A 22026-nucleotide genomic window follows, 5' to 3' on the forward strand; every position below is an offset into this window, starting at 1 on the left:
AGGATGCTTTTCTAATTGGAGGGCTGTGACCAGTGGTGTTCCACAGGGATCAGTGCTGGGACCTTTGCTCTTTGTAGTATAAATGATTTGGAGGAAAATGTAACTGGTCTGATTAGTAAGTTTGCAGACGACACAAAGGTTGGTGGAATTGCGGATAGCGATGAGGACTGTCGGAGGATACAGCAGGATTTAGATTGTTTGGAGACTTGGGCGGAGAGATGGCAGATGGAGTTTAATCCGGACAAATGTGAGGTAATGCATTTTGGAAGGTCTAATGCAGGTAGGGAATATACAGTGAATGGTAGAACCCTCAAGAGTATTGAAAGTCAAAGAGATCTAGGAGTACAGGTCCACAGGTCATTGAAAGGGGCAACACAGGTGGAGAAGGTAGTCAAGAAGGCATACGGCATGCTTGCCTTCATTGGCCGGGGCATTAAGTATAAGAATTGGCAAGTCATGTTGCAGCTGTATAGAACCTTAGTTAGGCCACACTTGGAGTATAGTGTTCAATTCTGGTCGCCACACTACCAGAAGGATATGGAGGCTTTAGAGAGGGTGCAGAAGAGATTTACCAGAATGTTGCCTGGTATGGAGGGCATTAGCTATGAGGAGCGGTTGAATAAACTCGTTTTGTTCTCACTGGAACGAAGGAGGTTGAGGGGAGACCTGATAGAGGTATACAAAATTATGAGGGGCATAGACAGAGTGGATAGTCAGCGGCTTTTCCCCAGGGTAGAGGGGTCAATTACTAGGGGGCATAGGTTTAAGGTGAGAGGGACAAGGTTTAGAGTAGATGTATGAGGCAAGTTTTTTACGCAGAGGGTAGTGGGTGCCTGGAACTCGCTACCGGAGGAGGTGGTGGAAGCAGGGACGATAGTGACATTTAAGGGGCATCTTGACAAATACATGAATAGGATGGGAATAGAGGGATACGGACCCAGGAAGTGTAGAAGATTGTAGTTTAGTCGGGCAGCATGGTCGGCACGGGCTTGGAGGGCCGAAGGGCCTGTTCCTGTGCTGTACATTTCTTTGTTCTTTGTTTGTAAGTCCATTTAACCTACACATCTTTGGATTACATTGCAGAGATAAGGGGCGCGATTCTCCGCTCCCGCGCCGGTTTGGAGAATCGCCTGGTGCGCCATTTTTCCCCGCGACGTCGGTCCGACGTCCTCCCGCGATGCACCCAAGCGACGGGAACGGCCCCATCGAGTTCTGCGCGGCGCAGCCGGAGAATCGCCCGGGACACTCAATGGCGATTCTCCGCTACACCCGCTATTCTCTGGCCCGGATGGGTCGAGCGACCTGCCCAAAGCGACGGCTTCCCGCCGGCGCCATCCACGCCTGGTCGCTGCCGGCGGGTCTGGCCCACGATCAATGCCGACCGATCGGCGGGCCGGCCTCTCTGAAGGAGGACCTCCTTTCCTCCGCCGCCCTGCAAGATCCATCCGACATCTTCTTGCGGGGCAGCCTCGGGGAGGACGGCAACCATGCATGCGCGGGTTGGTGCCGGTCAGCCCGCGCATGCGTGGGTGACGCCAGTTAGGCAGCGGATGATGAGGCGCCGCTTTTATGCGGCGCCAATGCCCAGTGCGCGCTGACGACGCTGCTTTACCGACATGCCCCCCCGAGTTTCTCGCGGCCCTGATCCTAGCCCATTTTCGGGCCCTGAATCGGTCGAGATTGGGGCCGTTTTGCGCCGCCGTGAACTTCGACGGCGTGGGCACTTAGTCGTGGGAACGGAGAATCGCGCCCAAGATTTCTATTTTTCAGTGCTGCTCACCTATTCCATCAAATCTTTTTTTGCATAAATAGTTAGGTGAACAAGATGTTATTGGGTCCTTCAGCTGTTTTAACGTGTCCTGTATTCATGTGTACACTTTGGCAGTGAATTTGTCAGGTTATTTTTCAGAGGGACATTGTGGCCAAACGTGTTCTTTTCCCATGTGAAATGCACACATGCATACTTCCAGTATTCCTCACTGGTCAATGATCAACACCAGAATTGTGGCAGGTCCTCATAATAAAATCTGGGGCTTCTATATTGTGCCCCAGAATCAGCACAGACAATGGATCAAGCATGGAACCATCCTGATAGTTTAGCTGCTTACTGGATAAATGTGCTGAGCTATTGGTTCGACACTGATTTTCAACATCAAATTGAAAATAAATTGGGATTCCTCGCATAAGATCTTAAGAGAACTGAAGCAAACTCAAAAATATACACCTAGTGGAGAAATCTGTTTCACAGGGTGATGGAAAAGAAGAAAAACTCTGAACAAATGCTTTCAGGAAATCTAAGTGAAAAAATGTCAGAATGTAGTGCTAGCATCAGTCAAGATTTAATATTTAAATACAGTTGCATATATATCAGCTTGACTTATCGGCAAATTCCTCAATTTTGCTGAGCATAAGCAGTCTATCGGTATTGAAGACTCAACTTCATTTTTGTTCATAGGTGCAAAAGAAGAATTTTGTAGAAAACATCATCCCTATTGTAACATCCTTGAAGAACCAACTGGAACAAAAGCACATCCCAGCACTGAAGGATCTCATGCATTACTTGCAGGTAAGAGACCTCTGCTGGATATTGTTGTTAGCACAGTGTTTTATTTGTGCCCTGAATATCTCAACAATCCTGTTGTTTTAAATGCACAATTCTAGTCATCGAGTAAAATAATTAATGAGTGGAATGTTATTGTGACCAGGCCGATCTTTTAACTTTGAATTTTTTTCTCTACCCCTTCAGTTCTTCTTTTTGGATATGGAACTAAAAGCTCTTCTGTTTTTAATGGGGACGTGAAGTAGCACTCAAGTGAAAGACTTTTAATATTAGATGTGCAAAGCAGGACAATTCACATCGTTGTAAAGTTGGCGGCAGTGTCCAAAGTTTGGCTATGGCATATTTTTGGGGTGGAGCGTCCACATTTTACACCACTGTTGGCTGTTTCTATACTTGACCCTGTGGTGTTTGATGCTACAATTAAAGGTTACACCACAATGGGTAGAGAGAGTTAAAAGAGTGGGTTGGAGAGTAATTGAACCAGCTCTCAAAAGGTGGTTTAATATAACTTAAAAAGAGAAAAAAAAATCATTTATATTTGTACAACGACTTTCACAACCACTGGGTTCTCAAAGAGCTTTGCAGCCAATGAAGCACTAACATTATGATCATTCTAATGTAAGAAACATGGCAACCAATATTGCGCATAGCAAAATCCCACAAACAAGAATGTGATAGTGAGCAGATAATCTGTTCTTTTGCAATATTAATTCAAGGATAAATTTTGGCCAAGGCACTTCAGAGAATACCCCTGCTTTCCTTTGAAATAGTACCATGGGATCTTTAACATCCACCGAGCAAGGAGGTGGGGCCTTCATTTAATATCTCATTCAAAAGAATGTGCTTCTGACAATCCAGCATTCCCTCAGTACTGTGCTGGAGTGTCAGCCTTGATTTTGACGTTCAAGTCCTGGAGTGGGACTTGAACCAGGAACTTTACGACTCCGAGGCGAGAGTACTATCAACTAAGCTGCAGATAATATTTTAATAAGGCCAGCCAAATTTTACTGAGGTGTTTATTACAATTGCAAGTCAGGTTTCGGGAAACCCAGCAACTGGCAGAAGATGACCATGGCCAGAACCAGCATATGCGTCCCTTTCCAGCACGGCTGTGCATATATCTTTTGTTTAAGAGAAACAGAAACATTTCCCTCTGGTTCCTTGAGCAAACCTGCTCTCTTTCCTGTGATTTGAAGCCCCCCCCCCCCCCCCCCCCCCCCAACACTAATTTTTATTTTATAAAATGGACACATGCCTGCCTTTTTTTTTTGCTCTGTTTCCTGAAAGTGTCTACATCTTCAGCTCAGTCAGTAGGAAAGTGACCTGTTCTCTTGGACTCTGCTAGCGCTGTTAGCAATAGAGCTGAAAATGGTATTTGGGGTTTGTGAAAGCTCCCTCTTTAGGGAATGTGCTTAACATTTACATGGTGCCTCCCTCTGAAAGTAAGACTGCTAAGCAAACGCCACCCGTGGTCTACTGCAGGCCCACGCAGTGATCACGCAGTCCGGCACTTTCACCCTGCACACTTTGCACTGTGATATTGATAAAGGAAGAGTCCTGTATTTCACACTGCATTCATTTTGTTTTCCCTAGGAAGTGATGCGGGATTACCGAAATGAGGTCCAGGACTTCTTTGCTGTTGATAAACAGCTGGCAGCTGAGTTGGAATATGATCTGAAAAAATATGAAGAAGAGCTTGTTGGGGAAGCAGCAAAAAGAACAAATCTGTTGACCGCACAGGAAGTGGCAAACGCAACTGCCACACCTGCAGTATGTCTCACTTATACTTTTTGTTTGATTACACCCGCAGAAAATCCGTTGGCATGTTTTGCACGATATAAATACAGGTTGTTATATGACATAATTTTATTCCAATTTTTCATTGTGCTTCTGTACAAGGACCATTTATTTCTGTTTTTAAGGTAAAACTCTTGAATTAATGTTGATTAAGGGAAAACATTTTTGTATGTATACTTCAGGTCGGGGAGAATAGAAAGTTTTTCCTTGTGAGAAAGTATTTAAGAAGTCTGCTTATTGTAAAATAATATGGTATATTTAGCTAAAAATGTCAGCAGAGTTTCACATTTATTGTTTCATTTTTGAAAAGTTATCACCCAGAGTTTCACCTGCCGTGGTCTCTGTCGCACAAGTCAGAAGTGAAGCCCAGCCTCCTGCTGGTACAGACACCGCCCAAACTACAACAGCACTGCAGAAGACCCCCACTTCGGCTTTGTGTGGGTTTATTACTCCTAAAACTGGAGTGCTGAAAATAGCTAAATTCACAAAGCATAGGTATGAAAGCTCAATAATCCTCTTTGTCACTGCCTTAAGAATTTTCTGTTGTGCTATTGATCTGTCACTAATACTTGCTTCTCATAACAAATCACCAAGAAAAAGTATACCTCTTTTTGTTCTACTTTTGGTTATGAATATATAATATGAATCTGGAGTTTGATCATTTTATTGGATTGAGCAATGGCTGATGCTTGTTCTGAATGAATGTTTTAATATCCCAACATTTCAATCTGAACTGCTGTCAATCACCCAGCAAAACCAACAAAATAGGGTGGCGCAGTGGTTAGCACTGCTGCCTCTCAGCGCCAAGGTCCCAAGTTCGATCCGGACTCTGAGTCACTGTCCGTGTGGAGTTTGCACATTCTTCCCGTGTTTGCATGGGTTTCGCCCCCACAACCCAAAGATGTTCATGCTGGGTGGATTGGCCACGCTAAATTGCCCCTTAATTGGAAAAAAAAATGAATTGGGTACTTTAAATTTTAAAAAAAAACACAACAAAAGTGATGCTGGATCATAATGTTTGATCTTTTCCTGGAGGAGATTGGATATGTAACCTAGTGCACAGAGGCATGAATAAGTCTCATAATTGAACAGCCATTGTTGTAATGAGCTTTTTAAAAAAAATAATCAAATGTACCAAGAAAATGTTCGCATTTTGTCTCCAGGTGCTTGGGACAAACAACTCCAATGCAATGTGCACAAACTCCTCAATGGATTTGAAAATAATACCTAATACTGAAACTATTTACACCTGTAAATTACAGATCAATGTCCCTGAGCTCAATGGCCATTCTGAATTCTGCAAAGAAGGCAGCAGAAATGGGTAAGAAAAAGCGTACCAACAGCATGGGGTGGATGCCATTATCTTATGGAAAAAGTAGCACACGGCAAAGATTAGCTCCTGGGCATGGTAGTGCTGAAGGTAGGACATTTGTTTGGTGGGGGGATTTGTTTTAATCTAGTTACGTTTCTGATTGATCTCTGGCTTACTGAACAAAGAACAATGAAAAGTACAGCACAGGAAAAGGCCCTTCGGCCCTCCAAGCCCGTGCCGACCATGCCGCCCGACTAAACTACAATCTTCTACACTTCCTGGGTATCCCTCTATTCCCATCCTATTCATGTATTTGTCAAGATGCCCCTTAAATGTCACTACGTACCTGCTTCCATCACCTCCTCCGGCAGCGAGTTCCAGGCACCCCCACTACCCTCTGTAAAAAAAACCTGCCTCGTACATCTCCTCTAAACCTTGCCCCTCGCCCCTTAAACCTATGCCCCCTAGTAATGCCCTCCATACCAGGCAACATCCTGGTAAATCTCTTCTGCACCCTCTCTAAAGCCTCCATATCCTTCTGGTAGTGTGGCGACCAGAATTGAACACTATACTCCAAGTGTGGCCTAACTAAGGTTCTATACAGCTGCAACATGACTTGCCAATTCTTATACTCAAGGCCCTGGCCAATGAAGGCAAGCATGCTGTATGCCTTCTTGACTATCTTCTCTACCTGTGTTGCCCCTTTCAGTGACCTGTGGACCTGTACACCTAGATCTCTCTGACTTTCAATACTCTTGAGGGTTCTACCAATCACTGTATATTCTCTACCTGCATTAGACCTTCCAAAATGCATTACCTCACATTTGTACTGGAAATGTCTTTTTAAAACTATATATATATCACATTATAATTATGAAGTCTGCTTATTGTAAAATAATATGAAATATTTAAACCTGAAGCTTCTATGTTCAGGGCATTATTGACATATTACTTCATTAATGTACAAATTAAGTAGTTTTGTTTATACATAATTCAACTCCCATCTCTTAAAATAGTATTTCTGCATCTTCTGTGCTCAAGAATATTTAATGAGGCCAAGCAATTACAGGCAGCCCGGATAGATAGTTAATGAATGCACCTCCAAGTGATACTGGGTCTAATCAACCGTAAAGATCCTAGGTCCAATGTTTGTTTCGTGTAAAAATGAGTTATTTTAGATGGGAATAGAGACCGCACAATTGACTTCATTACCTTGCACTATGGCTTTTGGGAGGGGGGGGGGGGGTGGAGGTTTTGGCAACAAGGAGCTAATAATTCATAATTGATCAACAAGAAGGTGGAGTGCGATTAGTAATTTTTTTAATGTTGGAAGTTGGTGAGACATGAAATGTTTTACCCTGGGCAATAATTGAGCAGAGACTGCTGCATCTTCCAGGAATTGGAGATTGGAGAAACATTTGAAGTTGAGGAAGATAAAGTTTCTGGGGAGAGAGCAGGGCAGTTTAGTTTTGGATTGCTCTTGCAAGATGCTGGTACAGAACTGGGTGGTTTAAATAGCTTCCTTCTATAAATTGGTTAACACTGTTGCTTCACAGAGCCAGGGATCCGGGTTCAATTCCAGGCTTGGGTCACTGTCTGTGCGGAATCTGCACATTCTCCCCGTGTCTGCGTGAGTTTGCTCCGGTTTCCTCCCACAAGTCCCGAAAGACATGCTTGTTAGGTCAGTTGGACATTCTGAATTCTTCCACAGTGTACCCGAACAGGTGCAGTAGTGTGGCGATTAGGGGATTTTCACAGTAACTTCATTGCAGTAAGCCTACTAATACTAATACTGCAATAAGACACAATAAAAATTGTTATTATGATTATAATTACTGTTGTTCTACGCATTTTCTAATGATGGTGCAGTTACCATGCACTAAATGTAAGTTACCTACTCCTGGTTGGAACCAGGATTTGCTGAATGTTTCATGAATTTTAGACTAGATGACATCTTTCCATGAATGTGTTTTGTTTAGTATCTATAACCCAAATAAGGGATATTTTACAGCTTTCTGCAATGCTGATAGTTGTGAGTGGGCACTCTTCCTCTTAAGTAAACTGATACATTGCTAAATGATTGGATTGCGGCATTAAAATGAACAGCATGATACCTGAACAATGGCCAACTCTTCTCGCATTTGTTTAACTAGTACTCTCTTTTGTGAAGATTCATTTCAGAGCTTGGGAGAGCGTACAAAATCAGGAGCTTCGTCTGCTAATGCCTCTGTGGTTGAACGTGCTATCAGTACGCCTGACCGTGAGTATGATCTTTAATCATAATAGTGGATAAAATTAGACTCTGGGCAGTGGTGTGCTGACCATGTCCTGATTGTGATACTATCCTGCCGTTATCCAATGTCCCATCCTGATGTATGCTTCTACTAAAACAATACCAATTTCTGTCTCAAACAATTCAATATTGAATTTTGACTTATTTTGAAATGTAAATGACAGCTGCCAATCAGTGCATTTCTAATGAAACTGACCAGCGCATCGGTTCATTCTGTGTCTACAGGAGAAGAAAAGTTTACCTTTAATTTCAATAAAATTGCTTTAAAAATAGCACACAAGGAGGAACACTTTGAAAGTAGCAATAGAAAAATTGGGCTTGAGAGGTCTCCACTTTGGCAAAAGTTGAATTTAGCAATTCTCATTCAAGCTTAGTGGCTGAGAGTAAAGCAGACTTCAGAGCAGCATTGATGGAAGCGCAAGAATCTAGATCTGAGTGACTATCCACCAAACAAAAAACGTAGCAGAGAGAGACAACAGGACGTGGAGATCCATCCAGACAATTGCGTGAGAAGCTTCCCTCAAGAAGTGAGAACTGAAAAGTAATTAGTGTTTGTTGGGTTTTAATCCATATTCTGCAAATAAAACTTGTATATAGCTGTCTAGAAAATGCTGGAACTGTACTAGGGCAACACCTTGCATTTATATTGTATCCTTTTCATACCCTCTGGACATCTGAAAGTGCTTCACAGCCAAATAAAAATCTTGAAGAGTTGGTATTGCTACCTATTGGGAACTCGTAAACAGCAATGAGATAGTTGACCAGGTGTTTTTTATTGATGATTTGGGGTAGGGAATGAGCTCTTTTTATTTGCAGAATATGCATTATAACCATTTACCAGTACAGGTTTTGTTCTCCTTCTGCCTGATTCCATCCATTGCCTGTGGTGAGACTGCAAGAATAACAGCTGTCATTGGCCAGTACTACGCACAATGTTCCCCCTTCTCTCCTGTATTGTTTGCTTTGTGTGAGGAAAGGCATATTTGTGGGTGCTGGTTTCACATTTTTGTTGTCAGGGTGGCTTTCTTTCAGAGCTGGAACACTGTAAACAAGATAAGACAAATGGGGAACAAGTACCTGGTGGAGCAGAGGGATTATAAAATAGTGCTGCATATCTAGACTTAATTACACAAGTGATCTTTTATAAGACCATAAAACATAGGAGCGGAGGTAAGGCCATTCGGCCCATCGAGTCCACTCCACCATTCAATCATGGCTGATTTCAACTCCATTTACCCGCTCTCTCTCCATAGCCCTTAATTCCTCGAGAAATCAAGAATTTATCAACTTCTGTCTTAAAGACACTCAACGTCCCGGCCTCCACCGCCCTCTGTGGCAATGAATTCCACAGACCCACCACTCTCTGGCTGAAGAAATTTCTCCTCATCTCTGTTCTAAAGTGACTCCCTTTTATTCTAAGGCTGTGCCCCTGGGTCCTAGTCTCCCCTGCTAATGGAAACCACTTCCCTACATCCACCCTATCTAAGCCATTCATTATCTTGTAAGTTTCTATTAGATCTCCCCTCAACCTCCTAAACTCCAATGAATATAATCCCAGGATCCTCAGACGTTCATCGTATGTTAGGCCTACCATTCCTGGGATCATCTGTGTGAATCTCCGCTGGACCCGCTCCAGTGCCAGTATGTCCTTCCTGAGGTGTGGAGCCCAAAATTGCTCACAGTATTCTAAATGGGGCCTAACTAATGCTTTATAAAGCTTCAGAAGTACATCCCTGCTTTTATATTCCAAGCCTCTTGATATGAATGACAACATTGCATTTGCTTTCTTAATTATGGACTCAACCTGCAAGTTTACCTTTAGAGAATCTTGGACTAGGACTCCCAAGTCCCTTTGCACTTCAGCATTATGAATTTTGTCACCGTTTAGAAAATAGTCCACGCCTCTATTCTTTTTTCCAAAGTGCAAGACCTCGCACTTGCCCACATTGAATTTCATCAGTCATTTCTTAGACCACTCTCCTAAACTGTCTAAATCTTTCTGCAGCCTCCCCACCTCCTCCATACTACCTGCCCCTCCACCTATCTTTGTATCATCGGCAAACTTAGCCAGAATGCCCTCAGTCATAGAATCATAGAAGTTTACAGCATGGAAACAGGCCCTTCGGCCCAACCAGTCCATGCCGCCCAGTTTTTACCATTAAGCTAGTCCCAGTTGCCCGCACTTGGCCCATAACCCTCTATACCCATCTTACCCATGTAACTATCTAAATGCTTTTTAAAAGACACAATTGTACCCGCCTCTACTACTACCTCTGGCAGCACATTCCAGACACTCACTACCCTCTGAGTGAAGAAATTGCCCCTCTGGGCCCTTCTGAATCTCTCCCCTCTCACCTTAAACCTATGCCCTCTAGTTTTAGACTCCCCTACCTTTGGGAAAAGATGTTGACTATCTACCTTATCTATGCCCCTCATTATTTTATAGACCTCTATAAGATCACCCCTCAGCCTCCTACGCTCCAGGGGAAAAAAGTCCCAGTCTATCCAGCCTCTCCTTATAACTCAAACCATCAAGTCCTGGTAACATCCTAGTAAATCTTTTCTGCACTCTTTCTAGTTTAATAATATCCTTTCTATAATAGGGTGACCAGAACTGCACACAGTATTCCAAGTGTGGCCGTACCAATGTCTTGTACAACTTCAGCAAGACGTCCCAACTCCTGTATTCAATGTTCTGACCAATGAAACCAAGCATGCCGAATGCCTTCTTCACCACCCTGTCCACCTGCGACTCCACCTTCAAGGAGCTATGAACCTGTACTCCTAGATCTCTTTGTTCTATAACTCTCCCCAACGCCATACCATTAACTGAGTAGGTCCTGGCCTGATTCGATCTGCCAAAATGCATCACCTCACATTTATCTAAATTAAACTCCATCTGCCATTCGTCGGCCCACTGGCCTAATTGATCAAGATCCCGTTGCGATCCTAGATAACCTTCTTCACTATCCACTGTGCCACCAATCTTGGCGTCAGCTTCAAACTTACTAACCATGCCTCCTAAATTCTCATCCAAATCATTAATATAAATCACAAATAACAGTGGACCCAGCACCGATCCCTGAGGCACACCACTGGTCACAGGCCTCCAGTTTGAAAGACAACCCTCTACAACCACCCTCTGTCTTCTGTCGTCCAGCCAATTTTGAATCCAATTGGCAACCTCACCCTGGATCCCGTGAGCTTTAACCTTCTGCAACAACCTACCATGCGGTACCTTGTCAAAGGCTTTGCTAAAGTCCATGTAAACAACGTCTACTGCACTGCCCTCATCTACCTTCTTGGTCACCCCCTCAAAAAACTCAATCAAATTTGTGAGACATGATTTTCCACGCACAAAGCCATGCTGACTGCCCCGAATCAGTCCTTGCCTCTCTAAATGCTTGTAGATCCTGTCTCTCAGAATACCTTCTAGCAACTTACCTACTACAGACGTTAGGCTCACCGGTCTGTAGTTCCCAGGCTTTTCCCTGCTGCCCTTCTTAAACAACGGCACAACATTCGCCACTCTCTATCATCTAGATCGTTAATATATAAAGAGAACAGCTGTGGCCCCAACACTGAACCCTGCGGGACACCACTCGTCACCGGTTGCCATTCCGAAAAAGAACCTTTTATCCCAACTTTCTGCCTGACAGCCAATCGTCAATCCATGTTAGTACTTTGCCTCGAATACCATGGGCCCTTATTTTACTCAGCAGTCTCCCGTGAGGCACCTTATCAAAGGCCTTTTGGAAGTCAAGATAGATAACATCCATTGGCTCTCCTTGGTCTAACCTATTTGTTATCTCTTCAAAGAACTCTAACAGGTTTGTCAGGCACGACCTCCCCTTACTAAATCCATGCTGACTTGTCCTAATCTGACCCTGCACTTCCAAGAATTTAGAAATCTCACCCTTAACAATGGATTCTAGAATCTTGCCAACAACCGAGGTTAGGCTAATTGGCCTATAATTTTCCATCTTTTTCCTTGTTCCCTTCTTGAACAGGGGGGTTACAACAGCAATTTTCCAATCCTCTGGGATTTTGCATGAGACCCACTTGAAAATTTCTTTGACATACAGCTACAGACTGGCCTCAGTTTAGCTAACCCACCAAAAACATGGTGCCATTGATGGTATGATATATACTGATCATTGATGTGTCAAGTCAACTTCTGTTCAAGTTTCTTCAGCTCACTACCATCTGAGGTGAGGATGCCACCACCCAGCCGCTGCTGAAAGCTTTTGTAGCAATAATATCTTCCAAAAAGTATGCAGCAGAGGTTAGCACTGTTGTCTCACGGCGCCGACGTCCCAGGTTCAATCCCGGCTGTGGGTCACTATCCGTGTGGAGTTTGCGCATTCACCCCGTGTTTGCATGCAACCAAAGATGTGCAGAGTAGGTGGATTGGCCATGCTAAATTGCCCCTTAATTGAGAAAAAATGAATTGGGTACTCTAAAAACACCTTCCAGAAAGTATTTGGATATATTCTTAAAATAGAATGGGCTCCTGGCAGAATATGCTCCTGGGCTGTGTGGCTTTAGACAAATGTGTGCCTCATTCAAAGAGCCAGGAGAGGCCACAGTAGGCTGGTTGGCCTCTTTACACGCTTTCTGGCCCTGTGGTGCTTGCGTTGCCTGCAATTTTCTGCCGGTTGGCAATGACATTGAAGCTGAGAGAGCGCATCCAAAATGTTCCAAATGCAGATTGCAAGGTGGAAGAACTTAAGTAGCATGAGCATGTAAAATCTGCAGATACTGAAAAGCAGATTGTTTGTTTGTTCCACAAAATTAAGCAAGACTAAATCTGATGTGTTCCCGTGGCGGAACTGTTTTGTTTGTTTTCACAAATAGGCTTGTGCATAAGCACTAATGAACACACAAATTCTACAAGATAGAAATTGAGGTTACTGGATAATTGACACAATGCAAGGTTCCAGTGCACATCTACAATTACTAGAGTTTAGGATGAATTTAAAGTGATCATGAAATATTTTAATTTGATCAGGGAAATATCCTGGAATGTTATTTGACTAAAGATGCAGGAACCCTGTGATATTGGAAATCAAATCTTTAAGAGTAAAATTCTGACATTACAAATGATGAATAAAGTTAGCCATATGCATACATGATTGAGATGAGAATTTATTGGTTGCTTCTCCATAACTATATTCCAGAACGTCCATGGCCTGATGGCCTCCACGGACAGAAAGACATAGCAAACTATGTGAGGGAGTTCGCAGCACATGTTGAACCTACCCCAATAAGACTTCTTCATCTTTGGGAGCGATGGGGAAGAAACTGACCAAGATACTAACATTTGGGGCATTGGGTGGATAAAAGTTGAGAGTTCAGTATGGAGGAGCAACTTGAACCTAATTCCTAATAGGTGTGGCACAAACTCATAAACTGCCTGTAATTTATGATGAAGGTGTCAGTATAATTCAAAAATGTGCTATTCTTCCCAAGAAATGAAACTGATGTCATAATATTCCAATATAATTATAATTCTTGAGTAATTTTAATTTGTCCAATTCTTTTCAGAAACAATTGATAATGTGACCTTTGGTGCAGGAGTCAGCTGCATCAGTATAACACAAACACCAACATCTGAAAAGAGTGAGTTTACAATGTGCTTTATTGCATTTTAAAGTAACATATTATGGGCCACACTGCAGCACAGTAGTTAGCACTGCTGCCTCACAGCGCCAGGCACTTGGGTTTGATTTCAGCCTTAGATGACCGTCTGTGGTGTTTGCATATTCTCCCTGTGTCTGCGTGGGCTTCCTCCCACAGTCCAAAGATGTGCGGGTTAGTTGGATTGTCCATGTTAAAATTGTCCCTTGGTGTCCAAGGGTTACGAGGATAAGGTGGGGGATTGGTCCGAGGTAGGGTGCTCTTTTGGAGGGGGGGTGCAGACTTGATGGACTGAATGGCCTCCTTCAGCACTGTAGAGATTCTATGATTCTAATATTACTTATAATTAAAATGCCGCACTTTTGTTTATGTATCATTTTATTCTTTGTCGTTTCTAGACTTAATGTTTTCAACTACAAGTATAGGTTTATACTTTTGAATAATAGTGTGAGTTTACAATGTGCTTTATTGCATTTTAAAGTAATAATATATACTACCTGCAACTAAAATGCCACACTTGTGTGCTTTATTGCATTACAATAATTTGTACAAAAGGGGGGCTATTCCACGGAGGAGATTCTCTATAGCCGGCAATCAAATGAAATTGATTTTAGGATAGGTGAAATCCACGCCCAGAGGGTATGCTATATCTTGGTGGGCAACTTTCTTTGAGCTCAGCAGCAAGTGTCAACACTTTGCTATTGTGTGAGAAATTTGGCTGTTGATATCTGGAATACGACTCATTAAACTGTTGATATGGTGATGAAATGCAGGTTGGAAAGAAATTTTAGTTTGGAATTTTGTGAGACATTTTTTTCTTCAGATTTGTGCTATAGCTTGTTTGCTAACCGTTTAATGTAAAAGCAAATTGCTAAGTTGTCCAGAAAACTGGATTCCATGGTATTTGAAATGAGCACTGAAATCAGTTTTAAAACAACCAAAACGTTGAGTTATTATCAGTAATATAGTTCTGCGTAGTATTTCAGATTGGGAAGCATTATCCTGTTTTGGAAGTAAAATTATAGTCATGGAAATGTTTAACTTGTCTAAAATATGCCTTGGATAAAGACTGGGGAGAAACTATTGAAGGAACTGTGCATGCTTCCATAGTACTTGACAAAAAGAAATCTTTTCATCAATACTATCAGCAAAATGACCCCCAATGGATGGGGAAAGAATGCTGAAGCTTTGGATAAAGCTAAAAATGAGTCATGAATCTAACTTCAGACTAAGTACATAAATTTAAATCTCTCGGGGTGTACATACACAGTAAATTCCCTCAGGATAATTGTAACTACTGTGGCATGATGGAATTAAACTGTAATTTTTGATCTTTATGATTCTGCTGTCTGTGGACTATTTATTTAAAAGAAAAGGCTAATTGCTAATTTGTCATCAACAGATAAAGAACATTCACAGGAAGAACAGAAAAGCATGCTGTGCCTATTGTCTCCAGATAAACCGTAAGTGACTAAATACTAGGAAGCAGCAGTATTTGGGATTTTGGCATCAGATATTCAAATGCTGTTTTTGATGTGCTGTTGAAAGTGGTATATGGAATTTGGCTGCGAATGACAGGTCTCACCAAATCTTTCCTAAAGGTGAAGAATTAACAGTCTGGTTCACATGTTAAAAAGTCCTGATGATGTAACACTGGCTTACATAAATTATTCCTTTGTTTAACATGGCACTGATGAGATTCAGTATTTTCCTTTTCCTCTGAGCAATAAATTTAAACAGATTGGCAAATTTTCAAATGCTACAGCAACTTCAGATAAGGGCAGATGCCAGATGAGATGCGGAAATCCAAAAATTGTTGATGGGATGTGGTGCTTTGCCATTAGCTTTGCTTAAAAAATGCACCGTGGTTTCTCATGCATTGTTGAAATGCATTGAATAGTGTTGACATTGCTGTACTTGCACTTTAAATATGAACTAAACAAGCTACAGAAATGTCAGCCTTGCTCATTTTAGTCTAGGTACCTTTTTCATCATGTGATTTTTCATTACTGCCAATCTCTGGCACTGAAAATTAAGATGAAGAATATCATTCCTTCAGGTTTTATAAACATCAAATTTTAAGCTACATTTTAAGAATATTCGGGCTCTATCTTAAATATTAGATTATCTCCATACTTCTCGTTCTGTACCTGATTTGACATTGAATTCCCCCATTTAAAAAAAATATTATTTTTTAAATTAAGGTTTTCAAATATTGTACAGTAAATGCAACAAAGTAACTAACAAGAAATCAGTGCAAAACTGGTACAGAAGAGAACAAAACAAGAGTTATAACTAACAAGAATAAGCAAGACGGGATAAATTCAGAACAGTATACCTATTATTATTAAGAAACCAACGTCTATAGTTTATATACAGATCAATTCAACAACAGATTAACAAATTGAATGGGGGAAAGAAGAATAGTTCAGGACGCAGGCCTTTATGTATTGCAATATCAAGACTAACAAAATGAAATAACTCATGGAAATTCCAACAGGGATAAGTCAGCCAAGGTGGAACCCAAGGTTTTAAGTTAGGGGCCCCATACCTTACAGAATGCCTCAGACTTAGAGAGGTCAGGAATTCCATGGGGATGCATTCCGTAATTCTCCTATTCCAGTTTTGAATTGAAGGATATTTGTCACTAATCCAGGAGCATAGGATATTCTTATGAGCTGCAACGGTCAGGATATTTTACAGCCATTTTCTATGAGAATCGGGAACACAGGATTAGATTCTAAGGCTCTATTTAAAAACCTCTCCAGCTCTCCATAGGATTGAATCTTAACACAGGGCAATAAACAACGGATATAGTCACCCTTGACTACCAGGTACTTTAGGCACATCGGGGATGGAGCAGGATCACACCTATGTCTAAACTAGGCATCGTATGTTGATGCAGTATCTTGAATGGATTGAAAGTGACACGGGACAAAAGGAAGTAGTTGATTGGTGTGGGGAGATAAGCAGCAGCGGGCGAGAGGAGCAGTGCAAGCAGGGACAAGAGGCATGAGGGAGAGTGAAAATGAAATGACATCACGCACTGAATGCGATATCACTGACAGGCAGATGAGCGGAGGATGATGAGTCTGTGGTAGTCCCCGTCCTACATTAAAACCCGGTCTCCAGTCATCTCTGACCTCCCTGACACTGGGCCAAGACCTCGCTTCGCTGGGGGCATGTGATGCTTGGTGTGTAACAACCACCCCCATGTTAAAAGAATCCACACCCAAGCATCTTTCACCCCACCCACCCAAATGAATTTTGGGATCTGTAATAGCAGGACTCTCATGGACAACCCCAACAGCAACAGACCTAAACACACACTGGCATCATAGTCTGGGAACTCTGATACCACGACATTGACATCGCATTGACTTGCAGGAGATGGCCAGTTTAAACAAGGTGGCGGATATACCTTTCTCTGGAAAGACAAACCAGAAGTAGAACATCGTCTCTCCTTGGTCGGCTTCACCATAAACAAAGTTGGTCGGACATCTCAATGAACCCCCCTGCGGGGTGAGCGAATGACTCATGACCCTACGGCTCATCCTGACCTAGAAACAGCACATCACAGCCGCCAGTGCCCACGTTCCAACCTCTGATGCAACCGATGAGGCAAAAGACACATTCTACTCCAGCCTCGGTCAATCTCTGCCCTGCATCCCAAAGGGAGTCTAGCTGATACTCCTTGGCGACTTCAATGCTTGAGTCGGGAGGGACCCAAACCTTTGGTTAGGCAGGGAAGGCGTGGGGAAAACAAACACCAATGGAGTCCTCCTGACAAAATGTTTAGAACGTCATCACAAACACCCTATTCCACCAGAGGGCAACACCCCCCCCTGCTCCAAGCACTGGCACCTAATGGTCTACATCATTCTCCGGCAACGGACGGCAAAAATGCCTGCATCACCCCCGCCATGACCGGAAGGTCAACTGTTGGACTGACCACCGACTAATCTGCTCTACCATTTCCATCACCGTGGACCCAAACCGACACAAGCAGAACAATCTCTGCCGCAGGTGACTCGTTGTCGCTGGACTCAAAGACTCGAGAAGAAAAAGCTATCAGCCGGGACCTCACATCTAACTTGGTGATGACCAACGAGCCAGAGCCACAGAACACCCACAGCGTCTGGTCTGCTTTAAAAGCCACCATAGACGGTACCTGCGAGGAGACGCTCTGGCTCTTGACCAGGAAAAAAACAAGACTGGTTTGACATGAGCGATCAGGAGATCCAGGATCTCCTTGACTGTCGTGCAAGGCGTTCCTGAACTGGCAGCTCCACCAAAACCCGAGTGAGAGGAAACCAGCCGAATGCCACTGAAGGCCGAGGTGCAACAAAGAACACACAACAGATGGTGGGTGGAAAGACTCAGGCGACTCAGCAACTCGCTGACAACAGTGATACTCATGACTTCTTCAGCACAATCAAAATCAACTACGGTCTGAGTAAGGGTCCCACCCCACTGAGAGCCAAAAATGGCGAGGTGCTCATCAAAGACAGACGCCCGCTGGAGAGAGCACTTTGAGGACCCCTTCGACGTGTCCTTGACACCATCCCGCAACACGCTACCTGACACCAGCTCAGTGCAACCGCAGATTGCCATAAGGTCAAAAAAGCCACCAATAGCTGAAGAACAAGGCCTCGATTTCCCTACTCTCCACCACAGGAAAGATCATTGTGAGAATGCTCCTCAACTGCCTCCTCCCAGCTGCTGAAGAGCACCTCCTTGATTCTGTGCTGCTTCCGCCCATTAAGAGGGCTCAAAGGACATGATCTTCAGCGCACGCCAAATCCAGGAAAAGTGCAGCATCAACCTCTGTCAACCATGAGTGACCGTGGAGCATCCTCCTTATTAGTCGCCATTCTCCGCCTGCTCCATGATGGCATGCAAGCCATGATCTTCACAGTGGAACCACCACAGACCCAATAGGTGTGCAAACTGGGGTCAACCAGGGTTCTTCTCCATCTTCTTCCTTTGCAGCAACACTCCACCCGTCATCATGAAGCTCCCTCTGGAGTGGAGCTAACCTACCGGACCAGTGGGGAACTGTTCAACCTCTGCTGTCTCCAGGCTAAAACCAACACCACCCCAACCTCTATTGAGCTGCAGTACGCAGACGACACCTGTGTGTGCCCACATTCAGAGGCTGAACTACAAGCTATTGTCGACCATTAGGAGTGGCACAGTGGTTAGCACTACTACCTCACAGCTCCAGGGACCCGGGTTCAATTCCGGTCTTGGGTGACAGTGTGGAGTTTGCACGGGAAGGACGTGCAGACTCCGCACAATGACCCAAGCCAGGAATCAAATTGGGACCCTAGCACTGTGAAGCAACAGTGCTAACCAGTGTGCCACCACGCCGCCCACCACAGCGGACACCTCAAATGCTTGGAGAGACATCACCAAATCCACTGGCAGGATAGGTGTACCAATGTCAGCGTCCTCTTCTTGGCCAATATCCCAGTATTGAGGCACCGGTCACACTCGACCAGCTTCGATGGGCAAGCCACATTTCCTGCATGCCTGACACAAATTCTTCCAAAACACGTGCTCTTCTCCGAGCTCTGCAATGGCAAACGATCACTAGGAAGGCAAAGGAAACACTATAAGGACACTAAAAGCCTGCCTAAATAAATGCAACATCCCCACCGATACATGGGAATCGTTTGCCTGAGAACGCATAAGCTGGAGAAAAAACATCCGCGAAGGTGCCAATCACTTTGAGTGTCGTAGGCTGGAGCATGCGGAGGCCAAACGTAAACAGCGGAAAGAGAGCAGAGAATCCAGAGAGTCACACCAACCCACCTCATCAAGCACCACCTGCCAAACCTGTGGCAAAATCTGCAAATCCAGGATTGGACTTTTCAACCACCGTAGAACCCACCTCGCTGGAGTGGAAGCAAGTCATCCTTCATGATGAGGGACTGTCTGAGAAGAAGATTTTGAACTGGGTCTCCTTCATTTTACCACCATCTGAAATTTTAACCAGCACAGTCTCAAATATTACCCCATCCTTTCCCAAGACTGCAAAGCACCCCACATGCTCACGCAAGGTCAAGAATTTAAAGTATCATAGAACTTGCTAATTAATTGTTTAGGCTCTACAGAATTTAATGTTTCCTCCACCAAGAAAGTTGAAGAGTCAAGACGTAAAGTTGTTCTATTAATGATAAAGTCTCGAAAAGAAAGTGTCTTGGGATGTCAAATTGTTGACATAGCTGCTCAGAGGATGACGAGGAAGCATCTGTGAACGGGTCTCCCAGCCTACAAATATCTGTATCTCTCCAAGTATCAAATCCACCGGCGATTAGACTGAATGGAAAGTCTGGACTGCCCCGGATAGGAGAGTGGAAGTCAGTTTAGATATCCCTTCTACAGACCAATCTCCATGCTCTAGATCTCCCTTCTAGTCCAATCTCCACGCTCTAGATCTCCCTTCTACAGACCAATCTCCATGCTCTAGATCTCCCTTCTAGTCCAATCTCCACGCTCTAGATCTCCCTTCTACAGACCAATCTCCATACTCTAGGTATCCCTTCTACTGACCAATCTCCATGCCCTAGATCTCCCTTCTACAGACCAATCTCCACGCTCTACGAATATTAATAAGAGGATCATCACACTTGGCAGAACATGTCTTAAAATCACCAGAAAACAACACCTGCAGAGGATAAACTGACTGGTCTGCTTCAACATCGAGCCAAATAGGTGAAGGGATCCTTTCTAATGGCCTCCACCAGTGGCTCAACAACAAGGGGGATAGAGGACTCCCCTCTTGGAACCCGAAATTCTTCGACCTTAACCCATTCATGAGCAGTCGCCGTGGGCCAATGATACAACTCTTAAATCCACTTAATGTAATCCTCTCTCAATCCGAATCTCTGTAATGTATACATCAAATAATTCCATTCAACCCGATCAAAAGCATTTTCTGCATCCAGGGAGATCACCAGTCCATCCAGTGCCTATTTCTGAAAAGCCTGAATCACTTTCAGCAGTATTCTAACATTGTTACTGGAGAATCTGTCCTTAATTGACCCAGACTGGTCTAGAAGGACAACTTCCAATCTTCTCGCCAGAATCTTGGACAACAATTTCAGGTCAACATTCAGGCGATTGGCCTGCAAGAGACACATTCCTCCAGATCTTTACCTGCTTTCAAAAGCCAAGGCAACATTGGCCTCCTTGTCGATGACAACAGCCTTTCCACAAAAGAATAGTAATACATACCCACCAGTTGTTCAAACATCAAATCTTTAAACTCCCAATAGAATTCACAGCCAAAACCATCCGGTCCCAGGTACTTGCCTGGCTGACGTTCCTTAATGGTTGAAGCCATCTGTCGTGGATTTAGGTTATTCCCGACCTGATAATACTCTATTACTAACCTATGCCCTAAGTTAACCTATCAAAAGAGGGAAACCTGTTTTCCTGCCAAGACTCAGAATAGATCTCACGAAGGGAGAATGCTTTTCCGGGTCTCAGACAGTTAAACAGGATTTCAGCTACTTTCTATAGGGAGAGTTCAGATTCGTCACTCATAACTAAATCGATACCTCTTGAGGTTGTGGGTCCTATCGCCGACTTAGGCTTCCTAAATGAGTGTCTAGGAGATCAACCTCGAGATTAATTTTCACACAGTATGATTTTAATTAAAGTATCTTTATTGTGAAAATACTACCAATAGATACATACTGAATTGCAGAGTTAAGTGGACTAAACAGTCCTTCTAGTTATCTACTAACATACTAACTTCTCTCAATCGAATGAGATATCTAAACATGGAAAAATCCTGAAAGCATCTTTATCGGTTTCTTAGTACATTTCTAAGAAGTTATTGCAAAACCATACTTACAACAGGTTTTGTCTGACGAGACAAGCTTCCTGAGAACAGAACTGACTCTCTCCCTAAGAGAGGGGTCAGGATCAGAGAGAGATACTTCTGCTAAAATGCCTCCTCTTTTTATACATTAAACTTGCTTATCGGTTCAGGAAGGCATTTGTTACCGTGGCATTTATTGTTGGTTAATTACCTATAGCCAAATGGCTAAACTATCACTGATAGATCTTTTAATAGTTGTAGGGTCTGTGTAATTGTCCAGGGTTCTAAGATATATTGGCAAGGGAGGCACTGGTTGGTGCCTGCCTCTTGTCAGTGTGACATTCTCTCCAGATATCAAAACAGACACTTTTGTGAAGGCGTTATTGTAAGTGTCCAAAGGTATAGTTTGAGAAAGATTTGTGTATCTCTTTATCTGGAGAATTCCGTCCTTATATTTTGAATACTTCTCGGGAGGAGAGTTTGTCTCAAAGGATTTTGGGTATATCAAAGAAGAGTCTTTAATAGTTTGATGCTGAGTCCTTGGAACCAGCTTAGAGTCTCTCCCATCAGTTGGTAACCTTTATCTGCCC

The 22026-nt window shown here is 43.4% G+C and overlaps 1 protein-coding gene across 3 annotated transcripts in view; it reads left to right on the forward strand.

Annotated features, from left to right (window-relative positions):
- ncapd3 (non-SMC condensin II complex, subunit D3) overlaps window positions 1-22026 on the forward strand; it is a 100756-nt gene that overhangs the window by 68011 nt on the left and 10719 nt on the right. For all 3 annotated transcript variants that reach the window (XM_072486644.1, XM_072486643.1, XM_072486642.1), the window contains exons 28-34: window positions 2456-2566; window positions 4154-4330; window positions 4668-4852; window positions 5620-5777; window positions 7840-7929; window positions 13510-13584; window positions 15005-15065. In XM_072486644.1, coding sequence (XP_072342745.1) covers window positions 2456-2566; window positions 4154-4330; window positions 4668-4852; window positions 5620-5777; window positions 7840-7929; window positions 13510-13584; window positions 15005-15065 — 857 coding nt within the window. The remainder of the gene's footprint in view (window positions 1-2455; window positions 2567-4153; window positions 4331-4667; window positions 4853-5619; window positions 5778-7839; window positions 7930-13509; window positions 13585-15004; window positions 15066-22026) is intronic.

This window comes from Scyliorhinus torazame, chromosome 21 (assembly GCF_047496885.1).
Source record: "Scyliorhinus torazame isolate Kashiwa2021f chromosome 21, sScyTor2.1, whole genome shotgun sequence".
Lineage (NCBI taxonomy): Eukaryota > Metazoa > Chordata > Chondrichthyes > Carcharhiniformes > Scyliorhinidae > Scyliorhinus > Scyliorhinus torazame.